The 22,293-nt window shown below is 41.7% G+C and overlaps 2 protein-coding genes across 7 annotated transcripts in view; one reads left to right on the top strand and one right to left on the bottom strand.

Annotated features, from left to right (window-relative positions):
- LOC110086936 (olfactory receptor 6N2) overlaps nucleotides 1-8,648 on the top strand; it is a 30,823-nt gene extending 22,175 nt beyond the window's left edge. For 4 of the 6 annotated variants that reach the window (XM_078378018.1, XM_078378016.1, XM_078378017.1 and 1 more), the window contains one exon: nucleotides 14-8,648. In XM_078378018.1, coding sequence (XP_078234144.1) covers nucleotides 6,124-7,080 — 957 coding nt within the window. In that variant the 5' untranslated portion in view covers nucleotides 14-6,123 and the 3' untranslated portion in view covers nucleotides 7,081-8,648. The remainder of the gene's footprint in view (nucleotides 1-13) is intronic. The other 2 variants (XM_078378022.1, XM_078378023.1) reach the window with 1 other exon arrangement.
- Nucleotides 8,649-8,823: 175 nt separating this feature from the next.
- LOC110091313 (long-chain fatty acid transport protein 2) lies at nucleotides 8,824-22,176 on the bottom strand. The gene is made up of 10 exons (XM_020815385.3): nucleotides 21,448-22,176; nucleotides 18,182-18,391; nucleotides 17,711-17,866; nucleotides 16,010-16,134; nucleotides 14,986-15,180; nucleotides 13,648-13,738; nucleotides 11,925-12,123; nucleotides 10,695-10,792; nucleotides 10,359-10,489; nucleotides 8,824-9,162 (listed from the first exon to the last, which is right to left on the bottom strand). Exons 1-10 carry the CDS (start codon nucleotides 21,923-21,925, stop codon nucleotides 8,986-8,988), a joined length of 1,860 nt encoding a protein of 619 aa, XP_020671044.3. The 5' UTR covers nucleotides 21,926-22,176; the 3' UTR covers nucleotides 8,824-8,985.
- Between the last annotated feature and the right edge of the window lie 117 nt (nucleotides 22,177-22,293).

Genomic DNA, 22,293 nt, shown 5'->3' on the forward strand with positions numbered 1-22,293 from the left:
TCCTGTTTTACAGTGATAAACCTTGAGGGGAAAGAAGATGGGAAGAAAAGAGAATGAAACCACCCCAACAGAATTCATCCTACTGGGCCTTTCTAGCAACCCTCGCATGAAGATTGCCATTTTTGGTCTCTTCCTCCTCGTTTACCTCATCACTGTTCTCGGCAATGGTCTTCTCGTCCTCCTTGTCATGGTGGATTCCCAGCTGCACACCTCCATGTATTTTTTCCTCAGCAACTTGTCCTTCCTTGACATCTGCTACACTACCAGCAGCATTCCTCAAATGCTGGCTCACTGCCTGACTGCCTGACTGCCAAGCCTACAATTTCCTACTCACGGTGTTCTGCCCAAATGTATATTTCCCTCTTCCTGGGTGTGACTGAGTGTCTTCTTCTAGCAATGATGTCCTAAGACCGTTGGGTGGCTGTTTGTAACCCGTTAAGGTATACGCTTATCATGAACAAGAAGGTTTGCATTGTCATGGCTACTTTTTCATGGGGCAGTTCTCTGTTCCTCATTTTGCTGCCTTCTATCACCTCACAAGTCTCCTTCTGTGGGCATAATATTATCAATCACTTTTCATGTGAAGTGCAGGCCATGCTTAAGCTGGCCTGCTCAGATACTCATAACAACCAGATTAACCTTCAGAACATGGCCAAAGAGCCCGAAAAACCCAGAACAACCATTAGTCTTGGATATGTTTTCCCCACCACATATGCAGCAGAACTTTGCACACACAGAGCAGGGCAAGTCAATTCTGTCCAAAGCTAGAATCCTTCCGAAAGTGCAAGGACTAAAATTTGGTGGTTGCTTTTAAAGGAGTAGATGAAAGAAGGACACTAACTCCTCGCTGGAGATTAGAATAATAATAATGATGTAAGTTACTTGTATCTAATATGAAATATGAAATACTGATGAATATACTAATGAAAATATCAGTGTTTTGATTGTACATGACCTTTCAGTACAAATATTCTTCCTCACTTTTACGAGAATAAATTAGAACTTTTCTGATTGTAATTTGGCAATGCAGTACAATAGATATTTTTTGTTATTTTTTATCACTGCTTTTTATGAAAACATATTTGCAAGAACTCAGCACCGTTGATTCACAACATGAGACTCAAAAGGGACTTGTGCTTGGGAAGGGGAAAATTCACCAAAGTTTGTAGCTCCCAAGAGCCAGAAAAGGAAACCTCTCCAAAACAGAGGACATGTACTTGACAGAAAATCTTCAACAAGAAGCAGGGCCTTCTTGGCAGTGGCACCATATCTTTGGAATCGCCTCCTGGCTGAGCTACACCTGGCTCCTTCCCTCCCTAGTTTTAAGAGACTGCTAAAGATGTTCTCTTTTGAGAGGTCTTCGAAGGCAGCCCCTCTTGAATTGATTCAGCGCTGCGGTGAGGCTTGGATACACTGTGCCATCTGAATTCAATGCCGATCTAATGTCTGCTGGTTGTTATTTTGGATTTTTTAAAAAATCTTAGGTTATTGTTTTATGATATTTGTTGTTTTTATATGTACGCCACCCAGAATAGTGCTGTGCACGAATGGGACAGTGCATAAAAGAAATAAAGAAATAATTATATTAATGTGTATGTATAGATGCAATTTCAAATATAGTTACTGTATTACATTTTAGTTCAGTTTCCACCAGCAAAGATTCTTCAGAAGCGTGAACTATGTCAGACCTCACCAACAGGCCTTATACTTAAGGATAATGGTAGTTGTAATTGAAAATACTGTATCTTGGAAGCAAGTTGATTTGAAATGGAAGGTTTCTCACCATGCTGGGGAGGAAGATAGTGAGCAGGCAGTCTCTAGCTCAGGGGTCCTCAAACTATGGCCCGTGGGCCACATCCGGCCCACCTTGCTATTCTATCTGGCCTGCTGGCTCCTCCTCCACCCCTCCTGTGCCCCAACAGATTAATGGTGCAACCGAAGGCTAACTTGATCAATGTCAAAGCCCTGCTTTACCTTGGGGGGGGGTGTTGTTCAGTGCTGTCAAGTGAGAACCGACTTATAGCAACCCTAATACGGCTTTCAAGTTAAGTGAGATAGAGAAGGAGTGGTTTGATCAGTTCCAGGCCAGCGCATGCACAGAGACAGCAGGCCTGGCTCCCAGGAGGGATGGTAGGCTTCTGTCACTGAAGATGGCGGTGGCGGAGGAGGAAGAGGATGATGATGCAGAAGGAGCAGGTAGAGAGGTGATGGGGAAGGGGGAAGGGTTGTTAGGTTCCCCTCCCCCTAGGCACAAACCTGAAAAAACAAATTACGAACCAGTTCATTTTCTCTGGGTTTAGGGGTGGTTCATGGTGCCATGAACCACGAGCCACCTCGATTAGTCATTTTTCTGGTTTGTGCCCTTCTCTAGCCATCACTTAAAAAGTAAGTCTTGTGTGTGCCTTCTGGAGAAGCTCCATAGAGCTGTTTAAATATGAGATTTGAAAGCGTTAAGGTTAACAATTTCCTCCCAATAGTATCAGGGCTCATTGTGTTTTGTTTTATTACTTTGACCCTTTCTTTCTGAGGTGAAAGAATAATCAACAGTCTTGAGAATAATTACAGTCCCTTAGAGGGCCTTGGGAAAGAGTTTTATTTATCCCTCCTAAATGAACTAAACCTGTCTTCTGCAGATGATGAACTCAGGTATCACATACCTTTATCTATTTTAAAAAAGATGTATTATATTAAGATCTGTTTGTGTGTGAGCATGTGTAAGAGGGAAAAGGAGAAAGAGAGAAGTGTTACTCAAGGTTTTTCTTTTCTTTTCTTTTCTTTTCTTTTCTTTTCTTTTCTTTCTTTCTTTCTTTCTTTCTTTCTTTCTTTCTTTCTTTCTTTCTTTCTTTCTTTCTTTCACTGTATCAGCAAGGCAACCCATAGCATTTTGCAGCAGGAGGCAGGCAGCCACTTCAGGCAGCTAGTTTTCTGTCTTGTGAAAAGCAGCAAATTGTTAAGATTTTTTTAAAGATATTATTGGGGCAGGAGGCATGAATGGGGTTTTCTGCCCCGGCATCAAAAGGTGTGGGCATTGCAGAAGAGAGCTATAGTTTGCTCAAAGAACAAGATTTTTTTTGTCCAGCTTTATACCTTCCCTCCCTCCCTTCCTATTGTAATATTCTACCTGCTTAAAGATGTGTGCTTTTATATTTGTATGTCGTTGATTTTTAATTGTGCCTTGTGGAGACCTGTAGCAAATGCTGGAGGAGGACAAGTTTTGTTTTTTAAGTGTATTCTCCTCACCAAATTAAATTCCCATATGCTGGGAGGAGGGCAGTATTGAAACAAAGACTTTCTGCAGGGCAGGGGTAATGTGTATCCACCTTTATACAATAGTTCTCATCTAAATCTGTGGACGGATGCTGGTGGTGTATGGTCACTTGACTGTAAAAAAGGAATCATCACACAAATTGTATTTAATTAAATGTACAATCTGATTTTATGTGAGGTGTTGCACAGGTAGAACAGTTGCCTGGAAGCGTGAGGTATCTTCAGATCAGTGTCCACCTCATGATACCTGTTAATTAAAATCTTGTAAATTCTAGTTTATCAACCTTTGCATCATCTACATGCTTTCAGGATGGGCTTCTGCCTGTTAAAAAAATAGCCTGTCCCATCATAGTCACTGCTTACTTCATCACTATTCATTTTTCACAAATAGCATGAAGTCATACCGGGTGCCTTGTTTTTTTCTATAGCTGTTTTTTTTTTTTTAATTTTGGAAATGTTATCAAATACAGTCATGGCCAAAAATATTGGCACCCTTGCAATTCTGTCAGAAAATGCAACCCTTCTCTTAGCAAATTGTTGCAGTTGCAAATGTTTTGGTACTCACTTGTTCATTTCTTTGGTTTGTGTTGGAACAACACAAAAAGACAGAGAAGAAAAGTCACATCTGATACAATCCCACATAGCAATCCAAGAATGCACTGGCCAAAATTATTGGCACCCTTAACTTAATATTTGGTAGCACCCCCTTTGGAAAAAATAACAGAAATCAATTTCCTGTAACCATGAATGAGTTTCTCTACTGGAATTTTGGACTACTCTTCTTTTGCAAACTGCTCCAAGGTCTTCAGATTTGAAGGATGCCTTCTCCCAACTACTGTTTTGAGATCTCTCCGTGGGTGTCCTATGGGATTCAGATCTGGACTCATTGGTAGCCATTTCAGAAATCCCCAGAACTTTGTTTGTAACCATTTCTGAGTGCTTTCTGAAGTGTGTTTCGGGTCATTGTTCTACTGGAAAGCCCATGACCTCTCGTGGAGATGCAGCTTTCTGACACTGGCCACTATGTTGCACCCCAAAATTATTTGGTAATCATCAGATTTCATGATACCGTTCACACAGTCAAGGCAACCAGTGCCAGAAGCAGCAAAGAAGCCCCAAAACATCTTTGAACCTCCACCATGTTTGACTGCCGGGACTGTGTTCTTTTCTTTGAATCCCTCATTTCTTTTTCTGTAAACAGTGTCATGATGTCCTTGACCAAAAAGCTCTACTTTTGTCTCATCTGTCCACAGTATGTTCTCCCAGAAGGATTGTGGTTTTGTCACATACATTTTGGAATACTCCAGTCTTGCTTTTTTATGCCTTTGGGTCAGCAGTGGTGTCCTCCTGGGTCTCCTGCCATCCATTCAGATGGCAACGGATAGTGCGAGCTGACACTGTTGTACCCTGTGTCTGCAGATCAGCTTGAATTTGTTGGGAAGTTAATCTGGGTTCTGTATCCGCCGTTTGAACAACCCTTCATTGCAATCTTTCAGTAATTTTGCTCTTCTGTCCACGTCCAGGGAGGTTAGCTACAGTGCCATGGGCTGTAAACCTCTTGATGATATTGCGCACAGTGGACATAGGAAATTTAAGATCTCTGGAGATGTAGTCTTGAGACAATCGATGTTTTTCCACAAATTTTCTCTCAAATCCACAGACAACTCTTTATACTTCATTCTTTTATCCATGCTGAGTATCACACCAACACAAAGGTTGAGTCAGCTTTTCTCCATCTTAACTGGTTGCAAGTGTGATTACTATATTGCCCACACCTCTTATTTGCGACATGTGAGTCTAAATACAAATTAAAGGAGCATCACATGCTTGAAAAGCAATTATTTCTTACAATTTAGACAGCGTGCCAATAATTTTGGCCAGTGCATTTTTGGGTTTCTGTGTGGGATTGTATCAGATTTGACTTTTCTTCTCTAGTTTTTTGTTGTTGTTGTTGTTGTTGTTGTTGTCGTCGTCGTCGTCGTCGTCGTTGTTGTTCCAATGCAATGAGTACCAAAATATTTGCAACTGCAATGCTTATCTGAGAGAAGGGTTGCATTTTCTGACAGAATTGCAAGGGTGCCAATATGACTGTAAGTCTTTTTACCTTTGGTTAGCCGATGCTTTTATTTGTCCTGTTTAACCCCCCCCTTCTCTCATAGCCATACACTTTTTATTCTGACCACAAACCTGTGAGGGATGTTATGCTCAGAGTTTAGAAGTAACAAGTTACAAATAACTATTTGCTTGAAACACATGCCTGTACAGGCCAGGCTGATTACTGGAGGGAAATCATAGAAAATGTGGCTTATATATTTGTAAGGTGTGTAACCTTATAAAATGGTGCAGGGGAAATGTAGCCTTATTGTCTTGTCTTGTGATATATTTTGGGTGCTGAGACAATGTTGGGAGCAGAATGCGCTTGTTGCATCAAAAAAAATATTTTTAGTTGTATTTCAAATGCCAGGAAGGTAAAGAGGGTTTTATTGTTGTTGTTTAAATATGTTGCCATGACTCAACTTTCAGATAACCTCACCTAGATGACTGAGAATCCTCACAGATATAGGCTACCATAACAGTAACTACTATGGAGAGCAGTGGGAGAGAACATTCATCTGTAATGCTAACTTAATGAAGTTGTCAGAGCTATCATTAAGAACTTTGGTCTGGTCCCTAAATCATAAGTGATTATGTAACAATAACCCTCAAAATATTACCAATACTATAAAATTTTGATAGGCACATGAAATCTATGTCCTTCTAGAGTTTGTCATCTTCATAGATCTACGTTTATGTCCCCACTCCAAAAATCTTCCCCCTCTTCTCTTTCTTTTTCTTTTCTAGATTAGCTTTTCCAGAATGCAGGTGGAATCTACCAATGACACATTAGTAACTGAATTTGAGCTGGTTGGATTTCTTGCCGTGGAGGACTATGCTGTACTCTTCTTTATCTTTTTACTTGTGATCTACCTGCTCATCCTGACAGCCAATGCCACCATCTTCTTCATCATCTACACCACCCCACATCTTCACATTCCTATGTATTTCTTAATTGCTGTATTGGCGGTCTTGGAGGTGTCCTACACAACGGTCACCATGCCTAGGATCCTGGTAGACCTTCTGAGAAGCAAAAAGTCCATCTCCTTCAGTGGCTGCCTTCTGCAGATCTATTTCTTCCACAGCCTGGGCATCTCAGAGGCATGTTTGCTTACAGCAATGGCTTATGACCGATACTTAGCCATCTGCAAACCGTTAAATTATGCAACTATCATGACAACCAAACTTTGCTGCCAACTTGTGCTGGTGTGCTGCCTTTGTGGCTTTGCCTGCCCTTTATCAGAAATCATCTTGACTGCCTGGTTGCCCTTCTGTCAGTCCAAACATATAAATCACATATTCTGTGATTTCCCTCCAGTCATCAGCCTGGCCTGTACGGACATAACACCCAACATTGTGGTAGATTTCTCCCTCCATACTGTTGTCATCATGATCCCTGTTTTTCTTATCCTTCTTTCATACACAAAAATATTGAAAGTTATTCTCAATATCCAGAACTCAGAAGGCCGTCAGAAGGCTTTTTCCACCTGTGCCTCACACCTTACTGTGGTTCTCATTTTTTTTGGCACCATTAGTTTCATGTACATGCGCCTGAGTTGGATGACATCGGTCCATTATGACAGGATCATAGCTGTGATCTACGCTCTCTTTGTCCCACTCTTCAACCCTATTATTTATAGTTTGAGAAACAAAGAGATCTGGAAGGTGATACAAAAGATGATCAGTTGCCCTACTCCAGCATGTAGCAATAATATGTGACTTGTTCCCACAACCTCTTGGGGGGTGGGAAACACTGACTTAATAATAAAAAGGTTTGTTGTTACAATGGCCAATTCCATTGCCAAAGAGGAGGACATGAGGTACCAGGAACATCAAAACAGAGGACATCTTTGCATTAAGTTTGCATATGCTGATTTAAAATAATATGCACATATATTATCACAATTAGACATTATTACCATAATTGAAGTGGACATACTCTATTGCTCCCCATATTTCACAAGACTGTGATTAAGGAACTGTCACAAGACTGGATCCTTTGGAGTCCTTATCCAGTGGTCTCCTTGGTCCTCACCATCTTTTCCTTGGGCTGCAGTATAACCCAAGAAGATTGTTAGAGGGGAGTACCTGCTGGACTGTCAAAGGTGACTTGCTTTTAATTTTGCTGCCACCCCCACCCCGCCAGATCCAATTAGGAAACTTCCAAACTATTAGACTAAAAATCTGCCCACAAAATACTCAAAAAATGCTCAGTAGGTACCCAAGAGCTAAGGATCTGGATTCGGAGCCTATGTATGTCTTCAGTACCCCCAAAATTATTCCAAGGCAAGGAAGGAGTTGAAGTTTATTAGTAAAGAAGAAAATATAAAGAGTTAAACAAAAATGAGTACAGGATCAAATACAAACTCACGTGAAAATAACACACAAAAATAAACAGGCATTGGAGTTTGACAAGGAAATTACACACAGAAAATAACAAGTTTTTTGCTATTCTAACTACTGTACACCTTAGGGCTGAATGTTTATAGCCTAAAGGCAGATGATTAATCATTCTCCTGAATGGTCTTTTCTCCTTATTGTTTACCCCATCTGATTTGAGGTCAAGAAACTGAGGTCGACATTTCAAAGAATCCTCGGAAGTTATCCTCTGAGGCAACTCGCCCCCACCCCACCGCTTTTTAAATGGGTTTCTCACCCTTTGTCATTTGGCTAATATCAAACTCTCACAATCACAAGTCAAATGAATAAACATTCAGAGTCAAGCTCCCTCTTTGCCCCCCTCGCGCATGCCCAATTCTGCCACACATGTGGGGTTCCATTGTGACTGGAACCAAAGGGATGAAATTGATCACTGTCAGTGCATGGAGGAAGAGGAAGGCTATGCGGAAGTTGGGTAGAGTCGCGGGCATGCAGGTGCGCATTTTAGAGAAGACCTTGTTCAGAGTTCACATGTCTTACATTCCAGTTTCTTGACAATAACCAGCTTGGGCACAACACAGAAACAAAGATAGAATATAAATCAAATAAATAAATAAGGCACAGTGCTCATTATCTCTTTGAAGTGTATTTTCTGCCACTTACTGAAAATGAATATATGTAGAAAGAAAATAAACGGAGGCAGTGTAGTTTTGGTGAAATATCTAGCTAAGCAACAATCAGTTATTTTGGAGGAATTGTCTGAACCGTGAATGTTCAGTTGTGATGAATGACCTCATATCTGGAATTTATTTATTTTATTTGTTTATTGAGCTTCTAGGCCACCCGACTTAGTAACATACTCCTTTTAGCAGTTTATATAATCAAACATACAAACTAAAATAATAAAAGAATGTGTATATAATACCACAAACAAACAAAATCAAAAACCTGAAAGGAGACCAAGGATGGCCACCTGGTGGCTTAGTTGAAGTAAATTATATAAACCAGAACATAATAAACAAAATATCTAACAATATAATAAAATAATAACTACAATAGCATATGGATCTCAAAAATTGTACTCTGGTCCATGGGGTCACGAAGAGTCAGATACGACTAAACTACTAAACAACAACATGTGGTTTGTGCTTTTTCTCACTAACTCGCCCCTGTCTGAATTATTCTACTTTAAGAAAAATTAGAGGAGGCTGTAAAAGGGTTGAATGATATCCTTGGTAGCCCCTTTCACAGTTTCAGCTTATCCTCTGCAATGGAGTTGAAGATCTGCAGAGTCATGGGCACGTAAGATTTTTCTGACTCATCTAGAAAATAGAGGGGGTCATTGATGACAGCAGGGTCGAATCCTTCCTGCACCAGTTGACCTTTGATCTGTTTGAAGGTTCCTGTGATTTCCAGGACATCCTGCATGGAAAGCAAGAGAGGAACTCAATTTCTTCTGCCATATAAGAACTGAGGCAGGTCAAGAGGGATGTACAATACTGTGATGATTGGCCTGATTATGGTGCACGCATAGACTACAGGCTGGGGCTGGGGAAGAATCTGGTGTCCTCCTGCACATCTGGTTACACTGGCCTCCCAAGCAGTGGTGCAGTAATAAATTTGGAAGTGTAGATGTGCATCATAAAAGCTCCCCATAGCTAGACCCATCCAGAGTACAGTGGGGTCTTGACTTGAGAACTTAATCCATATTGGAAGGCGGTTCTCAAGTCAAAATGATCTCAAGTCAAATCTGCATTTCCCATAGGAATGCATTGAAAACCATTTGATCCGTATCTGCTCTTTTCCGTCCATAGAAACTAATGGGAAGCTGCTATTCCACCTTTGACCACTAGAGGGGGATATTTTGTTTCTTTTTTTCTTAGGTCAAGAAAGGTTCAGGGAAGGCAGGGAAAATACAGTCCAGGCAGTACAGTACCAGGCAGTCGGAAGACTGTCTCCCAATCCACTCTCTAAACGCTGGGAGGAGTGAGGAAGCAGACAGGCACCCTTTTCCCTGGCCAACAGTTAACTGAAAGTTCAAATTTTGCACTTTCCCTGCCTCCCACGTGGGTTTTTTTCAGTTCTTAACTCAAATCTAAGTATGTAAGTCAAGTCAGTATTTTCCTATGAGAGTGGTTCTTAAGTCAAAATGTTCTTAACTCAAGCCGTTCTTAAGTCAAGACCCCACTGTATTGCAAAAACATAGGGAGCTAGTTTGAGCCATATTGACAAGTGAGGAGGCGATATTTTGCAAAGCTAATGACTACTGATTCCTCATTTCAATCAAGACAAAATCACCCTCAGATGTTTTGTGTTACAACACTCTTACATTTATATCTCAGCTTCTTTCATGGCTCAGTGCAAACTAAAACCTGGATCTTCCTTCTACCATCCAATGTAGCAATATATGATTGGAAAGAAAATCCATTTATCTCCCAGCTATTCTGACAACTGCAGCTAAGCTCAGAAGGAACAGGGAAGGCTGAGGGTGGTGGCTGATGAGGTCTTATCCCTCCTAGTCAGAAAGCCCTGGGCTTTTGATCCTAAAGCCCTAAATATCCACCATTGCCTTCACTGAGGTTACTGAGAAACTCTAAAGCAACAGAGGAGATTCTCACCCGCATACGAACGAACCGAGGTATGGCATAGTTTGGCAGATACTCTTTTGCATGTACATATAGTTTCTTTCCATCAAAGAGGAACCCCTCCTTCAGCCGTACTGCAGCCATCCCAATCTTTCCTTCATGCCCTAGGTGGAAGCAAGACAGGATGATTATACATAAGAGTTAACATGTTACAGGCGAAACCCCACCACTTTCAGCTTCAAAGACAGGGTGGACCACATACCACCTGTCTTTCGGTGGTGGTGAATCGTGGTGTTGGACCTGTAGATGTTAACTGCAGCATCACCAAAAAAAAATATGCTTTGTTTTTAAATGGGCTTTCAGACTTACCGGGCACTGGTACACCATATACATTTACTTCCCAAATGAAATCAAGAGTTGCCAGGATCGTCTCGACCTCAGTCGTTGCCACATTTTCTCCTTTCCAGCTGCAATGAGAGAAGAGTTGTCACCATTCTTGGATTTGGTAGATAAGAGAGTTCATAATAATACCACCACCACCACCCTTTCACGTTTATATCTCAGTTTCTTTCATGGTTCAATGCAAACTGAAACCTGGATCTTCCTTCTACCATCCAACTCTACAGTTGTTATGCAATATTGGCTTTTTGGATGGGTGCAGGCCTCAGTTAGGGCATGACAAGGCAGAGGTTCATCCTAAATTCACGGGAAACAGAAACCAGAGAGGTGAGCTCTCCCGATTTATAGAGGTTTCCACGGAGGGAGGCAATCTGTTGCAGCAAAAACATGAGACATAAGATTGCCAGTTTCTAGCTGCAGCCTGCAACATCCCGTTTTGACTCATCTTTCCAAAGGAAAAGGCATTTTTGCTACACACAGTAGTGTAGCAATATAGCAAACCTGCAGAGATGCACTGAGTAATATATCTAATGAGATACAAAACCTCTGTCTTTACTGAAGCTGAGATTCAGCTGAACCTCTTGATGGACTCTCTCTTTTTTAGTTGTTTCTTTCCCGTTGGAATCCATCTTTGAAGTTCTCTTTTCAAGGATACCGACACTAATCTGAGAGAGAAATTCTACTCTATACTTCTAAAGAAGCGGCGCATACTAGCTATGGCAATACTGTATGCACAGCTGGATTCCGTTTTGTTATTGGTGTTCAACTGGTTTGCAAACAACAACAGTTCCTAATAGAACTTGCTAGTCTTCACAGTGAGACAAGGTTCTTTGTGGTTTTCCTGATTCATACTCTGTCTCTTGTTTTAGCTACTTTCCCAACTTAGCTTTCCAGGGCATGGCTCACATTCAACGTTTGTACATGTACAGTCCTAAATGGAGAATTACTTTTAAGAAAGTCACCCCAATTGACCACAAAGGGCAAGCTGACATGCAGGTGTGCATAAGCATTGCCATAGCTAGCACAAAACTAACAATACTTATTGTGTTGACTTCTTAACAATATTTATAGCTTACACTCATATCTAGGGTGGAATACAAACAAATCTCTAGAAGTCTTAAGGTAAGGCGTTGCCAGCAACTTTACATACAGTGGCCATCACACTCAAGCACAAAAAGAAAAGCAGCAGATCCACCATACCGGAAAGTGTCTCCCACCCGATCATGGAAATATAAAAAGCCTTCATGGTCTTGCATGAGAAGGTCACCCGTATTGAAGTAGGAGTCCCCTTTCTTTAGGACATCCCGGAGAATCTTCTTCTCAGTCTTCTGCCGGTCACCCATGTAGCCTTCAAAAGGGGAACTCTCAGTAATCTTGATCACCGTTAAACCAGCCTCACCTGAGAAGTGAAAGAGGAACAGATGGAATCAGTGGGCATCCATCCTCCAACTGAACCAAGATAAAGGCTGTTGCCTCCAGTGGTTCAAGCAGGAGTCAGGCAATGTTAATAAGGAATCACTCTGTCAGTCTTTTAGTAGGTATTACATCTGGCTACTAACTGTACTATTAATAATCCCTACCAGGTTTTGAGAGCACAATAGGAAACCTCTGGATTTTTTTGGACAAGAACTATATCTTTGTGTAGATAAGCTATATCTACAAATATATACCATATTTTTCTGTGTATAAGACTATTCGTTCGTTTAGTCGTGCCCAACTCTTCGTGACCCCATGGACCAGAGCACGCCAGGCTCTCCTATCTTCCACCGCCTCCCGGAGTTGGGTCAAATTCATTCTGGTAGCTTCGCAGACACTGTCTAGCCATCTCGTCCTCTGTCGTCCCCTTCTCCTCTTGCCTTCATACTTTCCCAACATCAAGGTCTTTTCCAAGGAGTCTTCTCATGAGATGGCCAAAGTATTGGAGCCTCAGCTTCAGGATCTGTCCTTCCAGTGAGCACTCAGGGTTGATTTTCTTTAGAATTGATAGGTTTGTTCTCCTTGCAGTCCAGGGGACTCTCAAGAGCCTCCTCCAGCACCACAGTTCAAAAGCATTAATTCTTCGGCGGTCAGCTCTCTTTATGGTGTATAAGACTACACTTTTGTCTAAAATCTTCAGACTAAAAATTGAGCGTCTTCTTATACACGGAAGTAAGCAGAGGAGGAAAAAAAACAAGTGGAGGGGAAAGCAGGGATCAAAGCGGCGCTGCAGTGCTTTGATCCCTTTCCCCCTGCATTTGCTAAGCCCCAGTTAGTTTTCTTAATTTTGGACTAGAAAAATGGAGGGCGTCTTATACATGGGGGTGTCTTATACATGGAAAAATACGCTAGTTGACTTACGTAAGTTATAATATACAAGTGCTATAGGAACTCATTCCAAAATTACACCAGAGCTCATAATGGGCACTACCCAATATATACCCATAAGATTCCTGCAAAAATACACGTGTTCTCAATCGTCCTGTTGGGAACAATTTCAGGTCATGTTCAGCTATTATAACCTAGTGTGTTTTGGCTTCACTAAATGAATCTTATGAACTTGATAAGAATGATAAGAATTTTCTACTAAATCCTAACCTCGTTCCTTTCCTTACATAATGTTTGCCTCTATAGATCTGCTGCTAGAAGAGGAGAGGATAAAGATAGGCAAAATATGTGACAGAGGCAAACCTTACGGATACACTGGTGGGAATGAAAACTTGTTTACATTTAACATGAATCATGACATGGTAAAAAAATGAGGTCTCACACATTCTCTTTTCATGTTTCTGCTATCATCTTTGAAGAGAGAATAAGCTCCAGCATTTTGCATGGAAATATACAAGCAATTTCTGTGTCTGGGAGTAATTATGTGCCTGTATGGCAATGCTCTGACAATACAAACCCACCCATAGTCCATGTGTGAATGCGTATTTCCCTCCCTTACCTGTTGACACTGGAATGCAAAGTCCTTTCTTGTTCCTCACAGGCTCATCCTTCTCAATGTCATACTGAATAAGCTCAAACTGTGTCATTTTCTGAAGTAGAACAGAAGGGAAGTGGACATGTGAGCCCACAAGACCAAAGTAACAAACTCTTCATCAACTAGGTCTGTAATAAAGCATTGTGTGATTTTCATCTCAAAGCTGTTAAAAGCTCAAGACAGCTGTAGTATTAGATAGGCCAGAATGAATTTTAAGGGAAAGGAATGTAGAGTTTATCATTCTTATCTAGGAATTATAGCAAAACTTTAATGACTGAAAGTGGCTTCTTTTATCCTCATTTTATCCTTACAGTGACACTGTGAGATAGGTTGTGCTGAACAGAAATGTTTAAAGTTCACTGTGGAAGCCTTCTAAGGTCATGCCGTACGTATGATACAGTTATATGATTCAACTGACTTCTTCTGAAGTGTCAAAGCTCATACTTTCAATGAACACCATTTCTTGTCTCCCAGTGGGCTTTGCTTTGTGATTGGTCACTGTAAGGTAAACATGGGCTTTATTTGCAAGTCTCATGGTTTAGGTGCTTATATCCATGGAAATAATTTTACAGGGGAAGAATGCAAATTCAAAAGAATTTACATATAGGATGGCAAAGTTTACCAGAAAATTGAACCTGGCTTCCCCTGCTTTAAGTTGTGTGATCTAGCTGCCACACCTTACTATGCTGTCACTGTGACAATATGCATAGTATGGAACATCAAGAGAAAGAAAGCTTAGAGTGGAACATGCTAGTAATAGCTCTTCACCAACAAAGTCTGTAATAAATCACTTCGTGATTTTCATCTCAAAGTTGTTGAAAGCTCAGTGTTAATTGACACCTAGAGAATCCACTCATGAAAAGCCAAAGAAGAGGGCACAGCTTTGTATGATATTTGTGCGTATTAATTTATATATATAAAAAACAAGTAAATTTTAGGTACAAAGCTTTGAGTCTTCTCAACATATTTCCCTAGAACCAATTTGGTTACCAGATTGAAAAAAGTTCCTCACCCCTCATATAAAGAATCTTTAGAGTCTAACTATACATGACACGTAATTCCACACATACAAGCTGTGTGCCTTGAAGTGATAAAAAGTATCTGATCATCCTAACAGAAACTTTTCTCACATAGTGTATGTAGTTTAGATTTCATTTGCAATCTGCCTGTTCAAACACAGAATACTGAGACAACCCCTTCACTGGAAGACAAATGTGCTATTACTTTCTACTCAAAATCTTAATGTCCCTGCCCTTAGTAATGTGTAGATGTCATGCAAACATCCAGTGCAAGCCTCATTACCTTGTAGATGAAGTTGGTCCTTCCCACAGCGCCCACTTTCCCAGTGTAGTTAATGAACCCATTATTCCCCTCTGTAGATCCATACATCTCAATGATTTGGATGGGTCCAAAACGGTGCAGAAACTCCTTCCAGACCTCCACTTTCATGCCATTGCCAATTGCCATTCGCACAAAGTGGTCACGGTCATTGTCCTTCTGCAAAGAACACGTGGGCAACAGAATCATGGTTGAACTAAATCCATTTGATTAGTAGCTGTTAGATAATCAAATAGGGTTGTGAAAATTTATTCTGCCCTGATAACATCCTTATTAGACTATTGATAACATCCTTATTAGACTATTGATAACATCCTTATTAGACTATTGATAACATCCTTATGAGACTACTGTAGTGCACTCTGTGAAGGATTACTTATCTGGATTGTTCGGAAATGTCAGCTAGCTTGAGTACAGTTATGGGGCTCTATAGACAAAACAGGATTCTACACCAATGGATACCATATTATGGTCTCCTGTTCTACTTGACATACAGGCTTGACATCCATGGACAACACTCCCAAGCAACTACCAAGCATCTAATGCCAAAGCAGAATCCACTATTGATGCCTGCCTTTGGCCTTCGATGAAAAACAACATCAAAAATTCCAGCTGGGAGTTACTCCCCCCCCCAAAGTTTGGGGCCCAGCTGTGGACTGCAGCTCCAGATTCAGGGTGGCCAGCAAGCTTGTGTGGCAATAATCTTCCTTTTCCACAAAAGCATGTCCTGGAAGGTGAAATAACATTGAAAAAGGGGAGCAGTATGGCCATATGAATGGAAGAGGAATGGATAGAAGAGAAAAAAAGTTGAGAAACATGTGCATTCATGATAATTTCTGAACTGGGACAATGTCTATATAATATCTTATTGACCCTATTAGTTTCCAGATCTTTTATCTATCTTAGTTGGACTCAACTGTGAGAGAAACAGTCAAACAATCTATTTTAATTCTTTATCCAAATATATTCAACCTCTCTCATCAGATACCTTTGGTGTATTACATAGGTAGCGCATAATTTCTCCTATATACTGAATCACAGAGATGCGGTACCGTCGGCAGACATCCCAGTATGTGGTCACAGAGAACTTAGGGGTCAAGACACAAGTAGTTCCTAGAAAAGGAGAGAGAGAAAATAAAAATGTTGTTTAGGAATGGCACGGTTAGAAGCGTCGTTGGTGGCTAAGTGAAGGAAGATGCCATTTTCTAAACACCGTGTGTTAGACATCAAGATAGTGCTCTCTCCATGACTCTACCAAGTGTTTGGAAAGTTTAGCATGCTTGTATCTGGAGCTTTTATTTCAAACATTTAACTAATAATTATATTTTGGCATCAAAACTACACCACCCAGGCATAATGAAGCAATTATTAGGATCCAGAAAATCCCAAAGTGTGAAAAAGATAGGATGGGGGACATTGCGGGGAAGGGACTGAGGGTGTGCACAAACTTTCAGCTTGTCTGTTGGCAGATCTTAGCTGCTGGCTCAATTCTGCAACCAGACATCTGCAGGCAGATCACTTGAGATCAGTCAGCAGAAAAGCGTTCTGTTAGCACCAGAGCATTTCTGCCCATATAAATAGAAAGGATTGTCCCTATGCCTAAATCCCTATAGAAGGTCCATCGTTGAATTAGGATTGCACTGTTAGGCCACAAGGCTTATTGCAATTACAGTGGTGCATCACAAGACGATTTTAATTCATTCCACGAAAATCATCGTCTTGTGAAAAAACTGTCTTACGAGGTTCCCTATGCATCGGTCTCAAAAAAAAAAGTCCTGTGAAGCATTGGTCAAAAAAAAAGTCTTGCGAAGCACGGCCATAGGAAAAAAGTCTTGGGAGCCACCATAGTGATCGCAAAACCAATCGTCTTGCGGGTTTTTCGTCCCGCGAGGCAATTGTCTAGCGAGGCACCACTGTACTTATGTCTTACCTGTCAGGATATCATTCCTTCAAAAAGCAGCTTACAAGCAACAACAAAAATATACCATTATGAAACTGTAATAAACAATGCTCACATGTATTCTTGAAAGCTTTTATGGCTGGGATCCAATGGTGGTTGTAAGTTTTTCGGGCTCTTTGGCCGTGTTCTGGAGGTTTTTCTTCCTACCGTTTCACCAGTCTCTGTGGCTGGCATCTTCAGAGGACAGGAGTCAGAACTCTGCCTTCTATACCACTACACCAAAACGCAGGAGTTCTAGCTCCTGTCCTCTGAAGGGGCCTGCCACAGAGACTGACAAAACGTCAGGAAGAAAAACCTCCAGAACATGGCCAAACAGCCCAAAAAAACTACAACAACCAATGCTCAAATGGTTTAGGCTCCATTCCGGAGGATTTTTGGTGATTCCCTTAGGATTTTTTTTTTAATTTTATTTTATTTTTTGGCACTGTTGCATGAACTGAAAAAGTCCAACTGGAACAGGAGCAGAGCCTGAATATGTAAATAATTGTAAGACCATTGTCTCCATGTGCTTCTTCTCTCTCTTTGAATCCATTCTACGGGGCAGTGTAATGGAAGATGGCCACGTGGGGAAGGAATACTGTAGAAGATAACAGTCTAGCTAGAATAAAGCTCAGATGTCTTCCATGCCTTAATCCCATCATCAAATAAATGATGTAAAGTAATTTCTGCCTGTCAGTCAATCACCAGTAATGGATGTGTGTCCAACTGTCATGGAAGTTCTATACGTACCCATGTCTATGCATCCTGCAAGCCCAGTAAGCGCAGCTGAATGGTACAGTGGGAGTGGGGTATAAAAGATGTCTTTGGCATGGATCCCGCAGAAGAGGAAAATATTGGATAATAATAATATCTTTCTTTGGCTGATGACAGCAGGTTTTGGTAGGCCTTGAGGTAGGTAGATAAAGAGAATAGGAGTTTTTTAACAATCTTAAATGACTCTCAGAAGCAAGAAGCAAACTTTAGCACTCAAATCACCTGGTCTTTCCTATCACCTGTGTCCTGAGTTTCTTCTTTTTAGCTGGAGATGTTAGGGTGGTGTATGTGGTGAACCACTGGGCCATGGTGGCGCATCTTGAATGGATGTCATCCAGTGTCCCCATGGGTGAACAAGGGAGAAACAAAGAGGGGAGCAAATTTTCAGGCCTAATTGTACCTTCTGGGCATAATCTTGACTACCATCTTGCCATTCTTCTGCCTCACCTGTGGTGCCAGAGGTGAAAATATACAGGCATGTTGATTTAAGTGTGACGTTAGCTCTGAGGGAAGCAGGCAGTGGTTCAGCTGAGCTGGATTTAATCCTTCCCAGCAAGGCTTCTGCATCTTCAGTTGGGGACTCGTTGCTGAGATAAAAAACACGTATTCCTTCATTCTTTAGAGCAGGTAGGACATCTTCAATGGCAGCTTGAAACTCTGAAGAAAGAGGAAAAATGGGTTCAGTTAAGCTTCATTGCCTGGGCCGAAGCCCAAATGCCATCTTGGTCTAGATAGTCCTTCTTACAGTGTTTGCAAAGACAGTCCACAAATTCTACAGTGAAAATTGATGTGGTTTGCTTAAGAGGAATTTTCCACCACTGTAGTCTTATTATGAAGATTTTCCTTATAGCTTTGCAGAATCTCTTGGCTGAAATCCAGTGCTAAGTTGCAACTAGACTAGGCCCATCAAATCAGTGGCACTTAACAGGGGAGCTAACTCACCAAATACCCATTGATCCAATGGACCTACTCTAGTTGCAACTTACTACTGCTTTTCAGCCCTAATGAGCAATTAAGCTGCCAGGCCATTATGAAATTGCAGCTGTCCTGTTTTGGGTAAACATACGGGCTTTTTGGTAACACTACGTTCAAGGCAAATTGATTGTGATCCTAGAGGTATGACAGGAGGAATGGAAGATATTTGGTAAGCAATTGGCACACCACTCCAACTTTTGTGGAATAACAATTGGCCACAATTTTATTGGTTATTGGCCATTGAAGAGCTTTGGTGCAGCAGGGGGGCCATAGATCGAAGTATTGGATGACTTGCCTGTCACTTAGCAAAGAGCTATCAGCCCTGCCCACCTGCTGGGGAGGATCTTGATGATGGGAAATGGAGCTGCCTGAGCATACAGCTTCTGCATGGATCCAGTGCCACGGAGGAGGTGGGTATGGCAGCCCCTAATTTAGAGCTAGCACTCAGCCAAACTAGCAAGCTCTTGTCAGGATCTGGCCCACACCACCCTGGCAGCTGCAGGCTCAGGGCCAGCCTGACCCAGGAATGGCCTGGTGTTTGCAGGCTAAGGCCCTGGTCTGTGTAGCAGCTGCTGGGCCACTCATGAGGCTCACTGGGCAACCTAGAGGGAAGGCCTATTTAAGGAGTGGTTCTCCCTCCCAGAGCTTGCCTCAGCAAACTGTCACAGTCTAAGATATCACAGGCAGCCTCTCACCATGGATAAGGGCACCAGGACCTTGTCGGCCATGCAGGGTATTGAGTCCAAAGACACTCGCTGTGCAGCTGGCCGTGACCAAGTAGAGGCAGGGGCACCAGGCTGGGAGCCAGGTCACAGGACTAGGAGCAGGGAGCTGGAACAAGGCGCGGAGATGCAGGAGGCCAGCAGGGGCAGGAACAGAATGTGTTGTCAACAATTAAATTTATTTATTTATTTATTAAAGAAAAGAACAGTCTGGAAAGCTTTGATTTATCCTGCTTGTCACTTGCTTATCTTCACCTGTTGTTTACAGCAGTTGCAAGAAAAGTAGGCAATGACTGGAGAGAAAAAGGAGTTTGGGGACATCCATTTCTAACATCACAATAGATGTTACAAAGCCCTTGCCTACCCATCTTCCAGATGGGTTATTTGCATTTCTGTTTATCACTTTCTTTGGAGTTGGGAATTCATGGGATTTACTAAAAGTTACCAAGAGCCATGTCCTGGTTTAGCAGTAGACCAGCTCACTACTTTGGTGCCCTTGGAGGAGCAGTTGCAATGATCTGCCGGTGTTTTGCTTTGCTTTTCCTATTGCTGCATGCCTCTGCAAACAATCTGGACTTTGTTCCTGAACTGTTTCTTTCTCTTAACTTCTCCTCTCTCATTCTCAGTCTCTCTCCCTCCCTTTCTTTCTACCAGGGTCTTATATTAATTTTTGCTCCAAAAAGGCATTAGGGCTTATTTTCAGGGGATGTTTTATTTTATTTTATTTTTTATGTACAACAATCTGCATTTATTCAAAGACAGTCATATCATCTTCTGGTTGCTGCAGAATGGCGGAGAGCGGAGTTTCACTTAATTGGGGCTTATTTTTGGGGTAGGGCTTATATTACGAGCATCGTGAAAAATCATACCAGGGCTTATTTTCAGGTTAGGTCTTATTTTGGGGAAAACAGGGTATCTCTCCCTCCCTCCCTCTCCCTCCCCCCCCCTCTCTGTTGGGGAAGCACAAAACAACCACCACTACTTTTTCAAGTGCTAAGGTCATCTTGAAAAATAAACAAAGGGATAGCCTGGAACTGGGAAAGCAAGTACTGTAAAACTAAGTGACACTAGAGAAGCCAATGTGTTTGGGAAATATTTTTTTAAAAAGTGAAAACATGAAAAAAATCATTTTCATATGAGATAAAGGGAATATTGCCAGGATGGTGGGAGCACTCCTGTTCAGACCCATGCCTAACAGGGAACTTGAAAAGGCTGTTCAGAACTGCACCACCTGGTCAGTCCTGCCAAATAACCACCTTTCAAACACACGTTGGATTTAGTAAGAAATCAAAAGAAGCTGTTAAGTACAAGTAAATACATGAAAGAAGGTCTGACGAGGTCATAAAGATGCAGGAATTAAAAGCACAAAACAGTGATCACAGGGCATCCCCAAATTGCCATAAGGAGGCTGTGTCAAAGAGAACACTGGAACAAATTGTTGAGCAAATGTACTGTATTCGCGAAGGCTTTCATGGCCAGGATCTAATGGTTGTTGTGGCTTTTTTGGGCTCTTTGGCTTCAGAGTGCTGTCCTCTGAAGATGCCGGCAACAGAGACTGGCAAAACGTTAGGAAGAACAGAACACAGCCAAAGAGCCCGAAAAACCCACAACAACTGTTGAGCAAATGTCTGTATTGTGTAGCAAGACCTTACAGCTCTACAAATGCTAACTGCTTTCCTTACAGATGCTAACTGCTTTCCTTATGGTTAGCATGTTTGCGTTCTTGTTAAGTGTAATTAACAAGCAAAATACTTTCTGTATCCAGTTTCATCCTGACTGTCAACTCACTACCATTTATACTGTGAGCTTATAGCCAAAATTTTAGGGGTTCTTCCCTATTTGTACCATTAGTTTGTCCATGTTCTACCCCAATCTTACTGGAATTTCTCCTGACAGCCAAACGACATTCCTCTTATTTCTCAGATGTAAGAATAATATTATTATGTAATATAATAATATGTATACCCAACATTCCTTGTTGGGTATAACTTGTTCCCACTTCTAGGTGGTCCTTACCTGGAGTTGTTAGTAGCACTTTGGCTTCACAGGAGCTGAGCACATGTAAGAGAGACTTGGATCGGATGTTATAGTTGATACATGCCATGACGCAGCCAATCTTTAACAAGCCCATCCAGACCCACACATAGGCTGGGGTGTTTTTCAGGAAGACTGCCACCGTGTCCCCTTCTTTCAGCCCTACGGGGTCCTGGAACACTCTAGCCACCTGGCTGCTGCACCGGTCAATCTCTCGATAAGTATAGACTTCTTCTCCAAAGAGAATCAAAGGTTTCTCTGGGTACTTCTGGACTTTGTTGAGGAAGACATCCAGTAACGTCAAAGGAGGGTCATGTTGGGCATATTGGTGGCATTTATATCCTATACGCATCAAGGTGAAGAGGAAGACCAGGTCTTGCCAAAGGTAGGGGAAGAAAATACTCCCCAAGAGGGGCAGAAGCATCAGGAGCCCCAGCACGATTGTGCACAGGGCCACCATGGCTGGCTTGTAGAGTCAAACCCAGTGCTCTGGAAGCAACAAGCACAGCAATCTAAAAGAACACCAAGAGCCTTCTTATGTGGAAGACAAAAAGGCAATAAATGAAAAGCAATTCCTCTTTTCTTGTCCCTTTGTCCCTGCAGATTGATTTGAGGAAATCACGTCAATAAATATTAACTGGCTAGAGACAGTCCCTGAACGCTGTTGAGTTCTTTGCTCCCTGGCACTCCTCTCTGGCGTTGCTGCCTTTTGCTTGCAACGAATGGGTGGGTAGCAAATAAAGAGACCTAGCTGATTGGTGAATCAGGAGTGGTTTTATCAATATAGCCTGGCAGCAGCTCTCTGGGGTTTTGCACAGTGCTCTTATT

The sequence above is a fragment of the Pogona vitticeps genome, chromosome 6, assembly GCF_051106095.1.
Source record: "Pogona vitticeps strain Pit_001003342236 chromosome 6, PviZW2.1, whole genome shotgun sequence".
In the NCBI taxonomy this organism is placed as follows: Eukaryota; Metazoa; Chordata; class Lepidosauria; order Squamata; family Agamidae; genus Pogona; species Pogona vitticeps.

What these genes read in the sequence shown, in the direction of transcription:
- LOC110091313 (XM_020815385.3), bottom strand. Translation starts at nt 21,925, where the DNA reads ATGGTGGCCCTGTGCACAATCGTGCTGGGGCTCCTGATGCTTCTGCCC. An exon ending in AGTGCTACTAACAACTCCAG is followed by an intron (nt 18,392 to 21,447) that starts GTAAGGACCACC and finishes CTCTTTCTTCAG; the next exon opens with AGTTTCAAGCTGCCATTGAA. An exon ending in GGACCAACTTCATCTACAAG is followed by an intron (nt 13,739 to 14,985) that starts GTAATGAGGCTT and finishes GTTCTACTTCAG; the next exon opens with AAAATGACACAGTTTGAGCT.